The sequence below is a fragment of the Trifolium pratense genome, linkage group LG5 (assembly GCF_020283565.1).
Source record: "Trifolium pratense cultivar HEN17-A07 linkage group LG5, ARS_RC_1.1, whole genome shotgun sequence".
NCBI lineage: Eukaryota > Viridiplantae > Streptophyta > Magnoliopsida > Fabales > Fabaceae > Trifolium > Trifolium pratense.
The window spans coordinates 53,096,981-53,112,223 of record NC_060063.1 but is presented as its reverse complement, the minus strand read 5'-3'; the positions used below and the strand labels follow the sequence as shown (position 1 = coordinate 53,112,223).

The 15,243-nt window shown below is 33.6% G+C and overlaps 1 protein-coding gene across 2 annotated transcripts; it reads right to left on the bottom strand.

Moving 5' to 3' along the window:
* Window positions 1-816: 816 nt before the first annotated feature.
* On the bottom strand, window positions 817-6,980 carry LOC123887532 (protein IQ-DOMAIN 31). Of its 2 annotated transcripts, none has more exons than XM_045936862.1 (8): window positions 6,700-6,980; window positions 6,512-6,546; window positions 5,235-5,332; window positions 4,527-4,784; window positions 3,902-4,105; window positions 3,217-3,291; window positions 1,526-2,624; window positions 817-1,222 (listed from the first exon to the last, which is right to left on the bottom strand). In XM_045936862.1, the coding sequence occupies exons 3-8, from the start codon at window positions 5,316-5,318 to the stop codon at window positions 1,191-1,193; spliced, it is 1,752 nt and encodes a 583-aa protein (XP_045792818.1). In that variant the 5' UTR covers window positions 5,319-5,332; window positions 6,512-6,546; window positions 6,700-6,980; the 3' UTR covers window positions 817-1,190. The 2 variants fall into 2 exon arrangements, with proteins under 2 accessions (XP_045792818.1, XP_045792819.1); XM_045936863.1 differs by having other exon boundaries at window positions 4,527-4,781; window positions 6,700-6,947.
* Between the last annotated feature and the right edge of the window lie 8,263 nt (window positions 6,981-15,243).

Genomic DNA, 15,243 nt, shown 5'->3' with positions numbered 1-15,243 from the left:
TCCTTCCTCGTTTTCTCAAAAGATGTTGCACTTGAAAAAAATGTATGCTCTCCAAATTTCATATCTAGTCCAATTTTTCAAATTTTCCTCCCAACTATTGTTCCCTGAGGTAGGTTTGGTTTAACATAAAAACATTGACATGTCTCATTTCTCGAAAACTTCTCAACCCACCACAACATTTCTCCCCTACCCTCTAGCACGCAAAAAATTTCGGAAAATACGTTCCGAAGTGTTTTTCTAGTGTAAAATTTACACTAAAAAATTCAGAAAACGTTTTCCGAATTTTTTTGGGAGTAGGTGAGAAATGTTGTGATGGGTCAAGAAGTTTTCCCATTTCTCTTCCTCCTAAACCATAAGTCATTTCGATGGGCCTTTAAGCAATGTTAGAAAACCCCATTTTTTAAACTAATATGCGCTCCGAGTTCAAATGTAAATGGGTTTCTCTCTAACTCTATTTTGTCCAAACTGATGGTTTGAATTCTAGTTTTAGATTGAAAAGTTTGCCCTTGTAATGCTTGAATTCTAGTTTTAAGTTGAAAAGTTTGCCATTGTAAAGCTTAATTTCCGGTTATAACCAGCCTACGAAAAAACAAATTATTTTGGTAAATTTTTAAACTTGTGAAGAGAAAAACCTAAGCCTTTGTCACCCCTAAACAGTGTCACAACACCACTACATGCAAGATTGCAAGTTCATGTCTATTCCACTAACCCCGACAGACGACAGTGGTTGTGGAACTCAATCATATCTGATGAATTTCCTTGCTCATCTTTCACATGTTTGTCCATTAAAGAATGCCAACAAAATATATGAAGAAATTTAGCACGAGAAAATTCATGTTACCATAAAATATTTAGGTTGAAATTCGACACACACAAGTACTTTGTAACACCTAGGAAGGTACGTGTTAAGGTCATACACACTTAAGGGGAAAAAACAAACATTATGGACAGCCCAGAAATAATGTTCGAAAACAAACAGGACATAAATTTGGGTATAGTTGCTTCATGCAAAACTAAAAACCTATAATGTACAAATCACCCTCAAACGCCCAAATGCAGCAAGTGAAGAAAAACCTGATCAAACACACCTATAGTTCTCTCGATTCAGCAATTTCCATCAAAAGATAACACATAAACATTACAAGTTTCAACTTCTTCATATCAACTCTAGAAAATCAGTCTTCCTCAAATCACCTCTTCCATTCTGCTTGAATTACCTTCGCTGCAAGATCAACAGAAAAGTTTATGGTTATGGATCCTTATAAAATCATAATAAATAAAAAGACGTGCCAAAATATACAAATTTGAATTTTGTAGTTCATTTCTACTGTTCTACGAAATTGTTTTACAGCAAACGAAAGGAACTGTATTGTTATTTGAAGGTTTGGCATGATTAAGCTATTATTTGTCCCGCTATGACACTAAGTTGAAATTTTAACTACAAATAGTTTATGCATGATATTTGAAATTTTTATTTTTTTTATGAATTTTCAAAGCACTATGTGGGAGGAACATTATGTCATACCATTTCCATCTTTAGAAGATGATACAGCTTTGTCACTTTTGTGGCCCACCTTACCACCTGATTGAGTTGGTCTCTGTATTTTAGGTGAATGCGAACTGATTTTGCTGTTAGTTGAAGATGGCAGAGACTGTCGCCGAGCACTGTTGGTTTTCTCACTTCCATCTTGTCCAACTTTTGGGGATCCTTGAGCCCTCAATTTTGCCTTTGCAGATTCAGTTGCTGCCATATAACTTGGAATTGTCGGACTATTGTGTAAACCATTCTCTGCACGTTCCTGCTTAGCTACAATTGAGGCTTTTCGGGTTGGTTTCTGATTTTCGCTGCCCGTTTGATCTTCCTTGTGACTCAAACCTCCATTTGTTAAGTGAGAATTTTCATTTTTGCCAACAGTCTCTACTAAATCTATGGGCTCATTTTTCACTTCATCGTCAGAAATGTTTTTATCTTTGCTTGTAATATCTGTCAAGGGCTTTGATTCCACATTCACCTGATAACTGCTTGGAGTGTCAAACACCTCCTTAGTAATTAAATCACCAGGAGTAATTCTGTTATCTGGCTCACTGGAAATGGTTAGTGCTGCTTCCTTCTTAATCTTTCCATTAGAACTAATGACCGCATGTTCTGAAACATCAACACTTGAGGCAACTGTCTTTTCCACATTCGGCTTTAGAGTCTCAGATTCAACTTCTGACAGAATTGCAGTCTCAACAACTGGGTTATGGACCTTTCTCAAGTTACGTTTAACCTTCTCAAGCTCAATCTGGGGATTTTCCAGCACAGGATCTGAGGGTTGGCTTGGAAATTTCCTTACATTTCGTTTTGGTTTTTCAATTTCAGGATTTGCTTGTGATGGGGCTAGGTCAAGATTTGCAGTAGGAAGTTTCCTGTGGGTACGTTTTGACTTGCTTGTTTGAGCATCTCCAGTTGAAATATGACCCTGCTTTTTCTGAGGCTTCGTATCCCGAACTTTCTTGGGTTGAGGAATTGGCTTCCAAAACCAAGATGCTGACCAACGCTCCAACCAACTTAGGACTGAATTTGGATCACCAGGAACATATTGCAAACGCAGGGCCATTATTGTAGTTGATGAAGCAATAAGCTGAAACAACATAGTGATCAAAAGGCAAATTGTCATAGAAGTATGTGAGCAAGAAAAGGTGTACCCACTCTTTAATTAAATCAAGGTAGATATGCCTTACTTTTTCACGTCTAAGACATGATCTCTTTAGAGGAGACATATCTAAGTGAAAACTGGCTTTTTCAGATTTGACCAAACTAAAACATGATATGACATGACCAAATAATGGACAAAAAGTCACTTAGAACAAATTAAAACATAGTCTATTTAATTATAAGATGCGCAATCACTTAGAACAAAAACTCTTCCTATGATTAGTGTCAAGTCCTTTTAACTACGAATTAGTAGATTATGAATTGGGGCACATGCAATTAGGATCAAGAATACACACTTTGGTAATGGTAACAATAATGAATTGTATAATCTTGTCATCTGATTTAATTAATTTGGTTTTGGCCATTCCGTTATATCAACTATGAAGATTCAAATTTGATTTTCTTATTTCTAATCTACAGCATTGTTCGTAATTAGAAAGATTTAAGAAACTCCGTCCGGAATTTGTAGTCACAAAAATCAACTAGTCAAGCTGCACACATGGCGTGATGAAAGTTACCTTAAGAATGAAAGTATTTGCTGACAGCTTCATAATTTTTCCAGATAATGTAATTGGCTTTCCAGGTTTGTCATCCTAAGGAAAAACACATTGACAAAGAAAATCATTAGCAGTAACAGTGGTTAACAAACGAATATTACACATTGCAATATCCCCACCCCTTTCTCGTCACTGACTTGTAATACACTTTGTAGTTGTCAATTTCTAGCTGTACTTAAAGTGCACTACCCAATAACTAAAAGAAACTCATTAGAAATTTCAGATATAGTTTGATAATAGAGACTGTATTCAGTATACAATAAGTGGTCTTAAAAAAAATCTTTGAAGACAATTCACAATAGCTAGTGGAATGCACCGACTTCAGAGTAAGATCCAAAAGTATTGCATGACAAGAGACATCCATAATTGTAGTTGTATCAAATGGTTCAAAATAAACCCAAATATTTGCATAGCAAGGAGCAAAACTTTAAAGCACCAAGTTGCCAAGAGCTCAGTAAGAATTATCATTTTTAATAGAACCATTTTACTCTAATTTCAATTTGGGCAAGAAAATCAGGTAAATTATAAATTCAATTTCATATTCCAACTCCACCCATGGACTAACCCGAAGAATTTCAAGAGTAGTATAAAAAAACATGACAAATAAATGATAATGTACAGATAAATCAGATTCTGAAAGAATAACCTGAAACTTCAATAGAATGCACTTCTCGTGAACTTCAAATCCGACATCAGACTTTCTAACACTTTGCCCACGACCAAGTGCTTGTAGTTTGACAATTCCATACATACAGCATAATGTAACAACAGCTTGTCTTCTAACCAAGTGTCCGCGAATAAGTGCTTGTAACCTTATTATGCCTTTTAGGGCTCTAAAAGCTCTCCGAGCCTTCATTAGAGACACTTTCATTAGTTGAGGCATAATATCAAATATTACTACTTATAAGAACTCACAAATAATCGTCCAAAAAGATAGTGTCAGTAAGTTAAAAACTCGTCAATTTGCCGATTCTTTCATCGACATATTAGTGAGTAAACAATTAATCATAGAAAGAAACAGCAAAAGATTCAAGACAGAACAAATTTATTGAAGTATTGTTTTCTATGTAGAGTGACATATCAATGAGAACCAAGTGGTGTTGATCTACATTGAGAAAGCATTTGAGAGATAGTTTTAACAAGAAAGAAATAATTAGGTTTTCTATTTAGAGAAAACGGAGGCAGTTGTGCTACATTGATTGACAACTGATCTTGGCTAAAAGGCCTTTACAGTTTAATCAGGAAAGAATCCATAACAGTTAGTCACTTACCAAATAACCCCTAAAAGCAGCCTGAGCTTTCGTGGCTGCTTCCTCCAGCCTCAATGTCTCTGGATCAATCGGTGCATCTTGATTAACAGGTTCTACTGTGTCAATTTCTTGATTCCCAGGCGAAACATTTTCTGCATCTTTATTCTCCAGCTCCAAGTCTTCCTCATGTCTGGGAATAGTATTGGTGGTTGGCTCTAAAGCTAAACCAGTTTCTGAAACCTTGGAAGCAACAACTCCTTCTTTTTGATTACCAAGCTTCTAAACCGTGGTACAGTAAAATAAGTCAGGATTTTTATTACAGGTCATATCAAGTACATTCATTTTTTTTTTAGCAAATGCAGCGATATTTTCAATAATATAACAGCAGCTATGATTCATAGCAACAATTCATGAGCGTAATCTAAGATCGTTTAGCAAATGATGCTAACAAATTCAGCACACCATAAACAAAATTAAATATAATTTAAGAATTGTCGAATCAGCGCACTGTCTTCTATTTTTTCTGCTTTCATTCTGACTATCCATGACAATATTTGAGTAAAGAATCTAAAATGATGCTATTTAGGAAGGAATTTAAAGAGTAAAATAGTAAATCTAGAGTTCAATATTCATTCCATGTCATCAATAATGTAAATTCATAGAATATTTGGTAATGTATTCAAGAAATATGTCGTAACTATAAAAATAATAATATTATTACGGTATTACCTCTCTTCCTCTTGGTATATTTGATTTGGATGATTTCTTTCCAAACAGTACAGTTTTGATCCATTTTCCAGGTGATTTACCCATTGTGAGACCAAGATCTGTAACAGAAAAAGGTGATATCAGTCTCAAAATGGACCCCATCATTATTAACTCATATTTCTAAATTGGCAAGAAACAAATACACACAAAAACACAAATTATTCCGAAACGTGACTAGACCCGCAAATTCAGTCAACTTTTGTTAGTTCAATTGATAGTGAGCTGCGAGACTGTGAAGATATTGAAACTAGCATGCCATCAATTGCTTGGTTAGCTCACAAAAATAAAATGCTATGATTTTAAGAGAGGAAAACATACTTTTAGGAATTCTAGAAAAGAGATCTCTTTAAATTGATACTAGTATTTAAATTAAACCATGAAAGCTATACAACTACAAAAAAAATATGTTAAATGAGAATATAATTTTTTTAAGTTCATCTGATAATGACATTTCATTTAATTTAATTTAATTGAGATAAGGAAATAATTTCTTCCCTCAAAAAAAGAAAATAAATTCAAAATTTTATCGATAAAACGGAACAATTTATTTCCAACAAGGTTGTATTGTATTGGCTCTCAAAAATAGTTTTTGTTCTCAATTCTCAATAAATTAATAATTAATAAAATAAGAAATAAAATTCATCAATGAATAAGTTATTATTAATAATTATAATAATAATATAAAACAAATACAGTACTTGTAAAAAGAAATTATATAAAAAATATTATTTTACTACTGAGATCATGTAATTATAGGATAACACATGCAACACAAACAGATCAGCTATAATTTATAGAAATAATTATAATTATAGAAATAATGAGTACACAATTAGTATTAAATAGTAACATAGACATAGACATCATGCAAAATTAATCTTAACACACATTGACTTTTTTAGCAATCACCACCATAAGCCACCGACAAAATTGCGTACAGTAATCAAAACATTAAAAAAAAAAAATAACACCACAAATTACGCTTGATGTCTCAATCTTCTTGAAAGATCAACAAATCTAAACAAAATTACACCTTAACAGTAACCAATCAAGAAGACAGAACCATAAAACATGAATCTAAAACAAAAATTGCCATAAAAACAGAAAATGTAATGTAATAGACAGCTAAAACCCTAGAATCCACGAGATCTACTACATAAGATTTGTTAATCCATGAATCAGTGTTTGAAATTGGTGGTAATTAGATTTTTTGAGGCTAGATCTAATAATTAACTTACCAATGTGGAACCTCTTCAACTCAAATCTACCATTCCTGTGAACCAGAATCAAATAATTAGTTTAAAGAATTACTAAATAATAATCACTTTTTTCCTCTTTTGTTTTTTTTTTATTTCAGAATGAGAAGAGAAATATATAAAGTGGAGTACAGAAAAGAAAAGAAGAGAGAAGAAAAAGTTGAGTGTACCATAGAAGAGATACAGAGTGAGAGATTGTTGATCTAAAGCTGCATAAATTTTGTGGTTGCTTTGTTTGTTGCTCTCTCTTTGTGACTGTGCTAGCTGGAGTGGTGAAAATTGAAAAAATATAAATAAAAAATTGAAACTCAAAAGCTTGGATAATTTATGTACAAACCACCCTTTTTTAATAGACAAAACGGTAAATTATTAAAAGCTCACATATATAAAATGGAAAAATTGAAATTTGAATTCTAATCATGACATTGATCTAACAATATTAATATTTTTTTTATCGAGTTAGAATTTTTAAACTTTCAAACCATTGCTTTATTCTTTAAATAGAAGTGTAATTCATACGTCCTGGTGTGCCTAACTCAGTTGGTAGGGACATCAGCATTTTATATGCAGGAGTCGGGATTTGAACCCCGGACACTCCATTCATTCATCTTTAAAGGTGGAATTGCAAGCCAATAAGTTAGCTGGAAAAAAAAAGTGTAATTTATACTAGATATTTAAATATATTAAAGTTGTTTTACTGTCTATTTTGTTAGTATATAAACAAAATTGTTTAATAAAAATATATTTGAACATAAAATTGAGTATTTAAAAACAAATTTATGAATAAAAATAATAAATAAAAGTGTTTACAATGTGGTGGAATAGTCTTTATTTTTTACAGAATGATGTGGAATAGTCTAATAACTATAAATTTAGTTTTTAAACTTGATAAGTGAAGATTCGAACTTCGGTCCTACATATATAATGTAATGTTCCGGCCCCTTAGTGTAGTTGGTTGGAACATTATATTATATATATAGGAGTCGGGATTCAAACACATGTTATTCCACTTATCCATTTTATAGGTAATTTTTTAATTACTAAACTAATTGACAAAAAAAATTGGTTTATGTGATAATTTGCTGGGAAAGACAATGTGTGATTTAACACGTGATACAAGTTAATGACTCTTGTTTTCAACCGCATGATGGAATTACTTGATAAAGTTAGAACCGTCGATTTATCTAACGTTTTGATCGGAGGGTGAGTGTGGAAAGCTTGTGCTACACTGGTTTACATGTGAGAGAGACAGAGAGTGGTTGAGATTAAAAGATGGTTGTTCTTGGGGAGTCCCAGCGCAGTTACTTCAAAACCAAGTGTTTCCTTTTTTTTTTTAGCTTTATTCCCAAGCATTAAGAAATGACGTTTATGTCCTTTGTTGTTATGCTATCGGTTACGCGCGGGAGCGCATTTGGGAAAATGACAGCCGTTGATGAAATGATGTTGATGGAGAAGACAAGGATTGGAATGCGTGGCGTTTGGTGAGGTGGGTTTGCGTGGTGCGTGGAATAGATGCCACGGTGGCAAAAATAGCAAATAGTGGATTACGTGCCGACAAAAACAAAGATGGAGGATGTAGGAGATATACACAGTGACAGTAGGTAAGTGTAGTCAAGTAGTGTAGTTGCACACTCACCCTCCTTCTTAACAAACTCAATTAAACTATGGTTAAATAAAATTTTGGATTAAATAATTTTGTCTTAAATGCAGTTTTACCCATTTATTTTGAATAAATCGAAAATTTACCTCCCTATTTTAAAATCCGGAATTTTACTCATTTATTTTATAATTTTTTGGATTTTGCCCCCAAAAATTCTGCACAAAATCTGTTTATGGGCCTCAAATTCAAAGTTTCGCACATAATTCAATTTTGATCAATAATTCACCAAACTGGTACCAAAATGACTGTAATCGAGTTAGCTTTCTATAGAATCAAACCCCACTAAATTTGGAGTTACAGAGGGAGAGTATTTATCGATTTAGTGCAGACCTGTCCAATTACTAATTCTGCATAAATATGCTTCTGACCTTCAAATTCAACATCCTCTACCGAACGCATCGTAATTTCAAATTCGATGAAATTGAAATGCCAACAAGGGTAATTTCGTTATCTTTCCAGACATGTAAATACTATTCAAAACGGAGTTACAAGGTGAAAGACATGACGAAAATACCAGTAGTAGGTCCATATGATAATTAATTTGGACAAACATTCACTAAAATAGTAATTAATCTCTTTAAGTAACTCCAAATTTAGTGGGGTTTGATTTTGTAGAAAACTAACTCGATTATGGTCAATTCGATACCAGTTTGGCGAATTATTGATCCAAATTGAGTTCTGTGCGAAGCAGATTTTGTGCATAATTTTGGGAGGGAGGGCAACATCCAAAATATTATAAAATAGGGGGTAAAATTCAGGATTTTAAAATAGGAGGGCAAAATTCTGAATTTTAAAATTGGAGGAGTAAAATTCCGATTTATTCAAAATAAGAGGATAAAACTGCATTTAAGCCAATAATTTTTTAATCTTTAAAAATATCTCAAATTTCATTTCTAGTTTTTATAGAAAAAATCTCTAAAAAAAAATCATATTTAATTCATTTCTCTTTAAAAAAAAATTATCCTTTTGCAAAAGAGATTTTTATAATGTATTAAACATGCATGTGAATGGACAGAATATAGTGACATGATCTCAATGATGGACAAGGCTGGCCTCTCTGAAATGGACAGCTTTGGTGACTATTACACCTGGTCAAACAAGCATGTGAATGGGACTATTTACTCTAGAATTGACAGAGTCCTTGGGAATGTTGATTGGTTCCAACTGAACCTTGATGCCACCCTGACTAACCTGGATCCTGGTATCTCAGATCATGCTTTATTATGTCTTAAAGGACGTGATAAAGCTAACACGCCAACTCATAAATCCAACTTCAAATTTCTTAATGGTGTGACTGATATGGCTGAGTTTTCTGATTGTGTATCCGAGTCCTGGAACGCACCTTTAGCTGGCAGGCCCATGTTTGTTCTGTGGAGGAAGCTCCTTAGGCTGCAACCTGTGATGAGAAAGTTGGGCAGACCTATTACAGGTATTAACATCACTCTTGATAAAGCTAGAGAAAACCTGAGACAGGCTCATAGTAGGCTGTTGCAAGATAGAATGAACCCTCATCACATCATGGAGGTTCAAAAGTGTATTGAGGATGTCGTTAAGTGGAATGATATGGAGGAGCAAATGTTGAGACAAAAATCAAAAATTGAATGGCTCAGACTTGGAGATGGAAATAATAAATACTTTCATGCCTCCCTCAAAGCTAAACAGAAGCAGTGTGAGTAGAGAACTCTTTACAGAGATGATGGCACTATGGTAACAACCCATGAGGATGTTGAACAGGAGGTTATGAACCTGTATGGTACCCTTATGGGCAAGGCTGAAACCAACCTCGTTGGCATTGATATTGTTGCTATGAGAGATGGTCCTCAAATCACTAATGAGCAGAGAGAGTTTCTTGTTGCACCTGTGAAGGAGGACGAAATCCTAAGGGCCCTTAAGAGTATTGGGGACCTGAAAGCGCCTGGCCTAGATGGGTTTGGTGCAAAGTTCTTTAAGGCAGCTTGGAATATTGTTAAAGCAGATGTTATAGCAGCTGTTATGGAGTTTTTTTATGATGAAAAGATCTACAACGCTATAAATAGCACTCTGGTAACTCTTATCCCTAAGCACTCTGCAGCAAAAACTATTAAGGAGTATAGGCCTATTTTCTGCTGCACTACTATTTTTAAAATTATCTCAAAAATCTTGACTGTGAGACTGAGCAGGGTTATAGGAAATGTAGTCAACCATAGTCAGGCTGCGTTTGTGCCTGGACAACATATTCATGATCATATCTTACTTGCCTATGAACTCATCCGAGGATACAGCAGAAAAAGTGGAACTCCCAAATGTATGTTACAGTTGGATCTTCAGAAGGCTTATGACACCGTGGATTGGCATGCTCTCAAACACATATTGAGGGAGATTGGTTTGCCTAATCAATTTATCAAATGGATTATGTTGGGTGTAACTTCAGTGTCCTATAAATTCAACATTCATGGAAGATATACGGGCTTTATGAAGGCTAGGCGAGGCCTTCGGCAGGGTGACCCCATCTCACCTCTTCTCTTTGTGGTGGTTATGGAATACTTGCATAGAACACTGCAGAAACTTATACAAGTGCCTGACTTCAATTTTCACTCTAAATGTGAGAACCTTAACATCATCAATCTCAGCTTCGCTGATGACTTACTGATTTTCACGCGAGGTGATACGAAATCTGTTGAACTTGTTATGGCTAAAATAAAGGACTTTTCTCAATCAACTGGTCTTCATGCGGGGTGGAGGACAACATCAAGGAAAGTATTAGACAGGTTACATTGTTTGCTGAAGGGGCTCTACCTTTCAGGTACCTTGGAATTCCTCTCACTAGCAAGAAACTCTCTATTCATCACTACATGTCCTTAGTGGATCGTATTGTGGAGCGCATTCGAATGTGGAGTGCCAGACTTTTGAGCCACGCTGGTAGATTGCAGCTGATTGCTAGTGTGACTTTTGCCGTGGCCAACTATTGGATGCAATGCTTGCCGCTTCCTAAACAGGTAATTTAGAAAATTAATGCTATTTGTCGCTCTTTCCTGTGGTCCGGTGGGGCTGCTATCACTAGGAAATCTCCTGTGGCCTGGGAGCATGTTTGTGCTCCAAAAACCCAAGGTGGCCTAAATCTGATCTCTCTTAATGAATGGAACCGAGCTAATCTGACCAGGTTACTGTGGAACATAAATAATAAGGCTGACAGCTTGTGGATTCGTTGGATCCAAAACTATTATATTAAACAGGACGAATTGATGAATATGCCCGTGAAGCAGACATGTTCTGGGATTCTTAAGGCAATCCTTAAACAAAGGGAGTCTCTCCTACAGATATCAGGTTGGATCAACATGACGGGTAAGACTATCCAAAAGAAAGTTTATCTTTTATTGAAGGAGGAATATCCTGTTGTATATTGGAGACAAACTCTGTTTCAAAACATGGCTCGTCCTAGAGCTTTGTTTATTTTCTGGCTGGCATGTCATTGCAGATTGAAATTTTTTATTAATTCAAAAAACAAAACAAGGTGAAATTTTTGTGACAGAGGTGAAATTTTAGTAATAAATTTTTTGAATTAACCAAGAGAGCAAAACGTATTGAAATTTTTGTACAACTAAAAACAAAATTTAAAATATTTATACAGATAAAAAATTTATTTAACCCTAAATTTTTAATTTATTTTTACGAATAAATTTTTGTTATCACAAAAATAACAAATTGCCTTGGTAATTTTATTATCAACAACTGCACATTTGTAGTAATATATATATTCAAAACATTTAATTTTGTGTTCAGTTTCTTGCATATTTTGTTTGAAAGCAATGTTACAACATTATAAGTTATTTTCCGGGCAGACATATAATTAGGTGGATGTCGAGGCATGCATGGATGCAACCAAACATTCATAAAGAGAGGCAATATTGTTTCTCACCAACCTATAATAATTGGAAGAAGAAGAAGATTAAAGATATGGCATTTTTAGTTGAAAATATAGTCCAAATTCAATTATTGATTTTCGTATTTTTTTCTTCTCTCTTTCTTTTCTTCAAACCAAATATATCCTAAAAGATTATTTATATTTTATGGAGTATTGTATTGAGGTAAATTGAATTTTATAGTAGTATAGCCCATAAAATTTGGGAGTGATTTTGGAGCATAGATCTTAATATTAAATGATATCGAATCAATTTTTTATTTTTTTTTATCTAATAGTTTAGTGGTTAGAAATTTCACTCTTAAGGTGAATAAGTGGGATAACTAGGGTTCGAATCCCGACCCTTACAGATATAATGCAATGTTTCTGCCAATTAAGCTAAGCTCACATGACGATATCGAATCAAATTTATTCTCACATTTTTTAGATTTCAATCCAAATTCATTTATTAGTTTTTGTGTTTTTCTTTCCTCCCTTTTTCTCTATCAAACCAAACAAACCATAAATCATGAAGAATTGGGGGAGTTAGCTTTTATGTGCTGTGTAAATATTAACCATCGTGAATAGGAATATTGGAGTTTTAAATGATTGAAAATAATTTTATTGTTACTCAGGTTTAATGGAAATAGTTTCGATAGTCTTTCTTGAAGGTGTCAGTGAAAATCAAGTCACTCCTTCATAGATGTGAGTAGCATCAAACATGTTGGTTTAAAGTTGAAGTTGTTTGTGAGACCAAATCTATCTATCCATGAGAAATTTAAATGTAACTTTGTTTTTGGTGAACATTTAAAAGTAATTTTTTTTTCTAATAGCTGGTGGCTAGAAATTCCACTCGTGAAAAGTGAAGTGTCTGGAATTTGAATCTCGACTCATGAATAATATATGTGATATCACAATCAACTGAGTTAAGCTCCTATGAACATTTAAAAGTAACTTTTAGGTAGTCCTAAAAAAATAAATGTAATTTTTAGTTCTCGAAAAAATAATTGGGACAATTTAATCTCGCTCGTAATACTTTTTATAAAAATTAAAAAGAGATAATTTATTAATTATAAAAAATTGATTCTTACAAAATAAAAAGAGACAGTTATATCATATATTTAATTCTTCTTTTCTATCACTAATGAATACGTTCAGAGATGAATCCAGAAATTTATTATACGGGGGGCCGAGAACAAAAATAAGTTTTTTTATTCATTTTAATTCTCAAATGTATCTTTATTTGTAAGTTTGGTCCTCAAATATGTTTTATGATACTTTAGGTAAATAATACTAATAAAAGACGCATTTGAAAATGTTTTTGTAATTCTAATTCACTATAGTGACAACATCTTATATATTTAGGCACCAAATCGCTGTTTACTCTATCCATATATATGTACTATATTTTTGTGCGTAAATTTTTACAATATTATAATATTAATTTATGCATGTGTAACATTAAAATTTGTAAATGAGTAGTTAAAATTAAGAGTATATAATACATATAACATACATATAAGATGGGAGAGGGGGAGGGGGGCATTGGCCATTGTCTGCCCCCTTTTAAGTCCGTATGTGAACACATCCCTCGTTATTGTTCGGTCATGGAAGCCCAAGTGACGTCCCAATTATTTTTTCTTGCTTTTCAAACCATTCCTCGGGTACATCGGTAGAACGTTTACTCAAGTGGAATGCTTCTAACATGTCTTGTATTATTCTTAATGTTGACGGTAGTTGTCTGTGTACCCCTTGCAGGTTCGACTTCAGATGAGTTCTTCGAAATTATGACGGAGTTGGATCTTAGGTTTTTCTGAATTTATTGCTGGATCTATTAACATTCTCTATGCATAGCTCTTAGCTACTCCCTCTGTCCCAAAATTTATGGGAAAATTGGTAAAATAAAGTTGATGTATTTAGTCCAAATTTTTAACCAAATACATCAACTTTCTTTGACTAATTTTCCTTATATTTTGAGACGGAGGCAGTATCTATCATGGTTTCTCTTTAGCTAAAGATTTTTGACATTATCATATTGCTTGCTACTTTGATTCTTTTAACAACTTAAATCTAATACAATATGCAATTCTGAGGTTTCACATTTATGATGTGCTGGTCCAAAATATTAAAGATTTGTTGCTTGGATTTGAAACTTCAACATTAATTCATTCTTTCAGAGAAGGTAAATCTTGCTACTTTGGTAAAGTTGAAAGCCTCAAATTCTTTTGACTAAAGTTTAATCATCGGCTTACCAATATTTAGATTTTCTATTTATTTTTCATACAATTTTGAATAATTTATTTATTTTTTTACAAGGCCTCAAAACAAAATCTGCTTTAGACCTCTAATTATGTTGGACCGGCCCTGTAAAATGGGTGCTTCTTCTAATGTTGAGATTCTAATTCATTCCTCTCCTCTAGGGCTTGAATGTGGAGCCTATAACATCACAAAGTGCAAGTGCCTATGGCTATAGTTAGCCCAATTGATCTAGTGGGGTGCAGTTGGTTCTTGAACATATCGTAATGGTGCACAAAATAAGCATTGGATTGATAGTTGGCATGATGCTCCTTTAGTAGATAGGATGAATATTGATATTAATATCGAGTTTGAAGCTTAAATTAAGCAAATTATTCATGATCAAAATTCATCATCTTTGGCGTCAATACTATTGGAAAATTTTCATATCAATAGAGACATGATTAATATGAACTTTGGCGTCAATATTACTAGAAAATTTTAAAAGTGGTTACGTGTCTATTCATAAATTTCAAATTCTTAAAGTTTTTTTGATTAAGGTGCAACCCCCTAATGCTATTAAAATCAAAGAAGTTTACTGGATCACATGCAACACTGACGGTGCTGCGCTTGGGTGTCTAGACTTGGTTGCGTGCAGCGGTATTTTTCGAGATAGTTATGCGGCTACTCTTGATTGTTTTGCTAAGAATATTGGTGTTACCTATGCTTTTTCAAGATGAGATTGTTGAGATGATGTTGGCTATAAAGATTGCTAATAGAAAATGTTGAAATTTTCTACTCTAGTTATTCTTGCTTTTAGAAACCCGTCTACGATTCCTTGAATCCATCATAATTACTAGTTAAATTGTGTTGAGCTCAGAAAACATATGTTTTTCTTTATCTCACACAGAAAAAACAATCAGCGTGTTGATGATATTTCTA

Coding starts and splice junctions, on each gene's coding strand:
- LOC123887532 (XM_045936862.1), bottom strand. CDS start 5,318: ATGGGTAAATCACCTGGAAAATGGATCAAAACTGTACTGTTTGGAAAG. Junction 4,106..4,526: donor CTGCTTTTAGGGGTTATTTG/GTAAGTGACTAA, acceptor TCTCTAATGAAG/GCTCGGAGAGCTTTTAGAGC. Junction 3,292..3,901: donor GCATTCTATTGAAGTTTCAG/GTTATTCTTTCA, acceptor GTTTTTCCTTAG/GATGACAAACCTGGAAAGCC.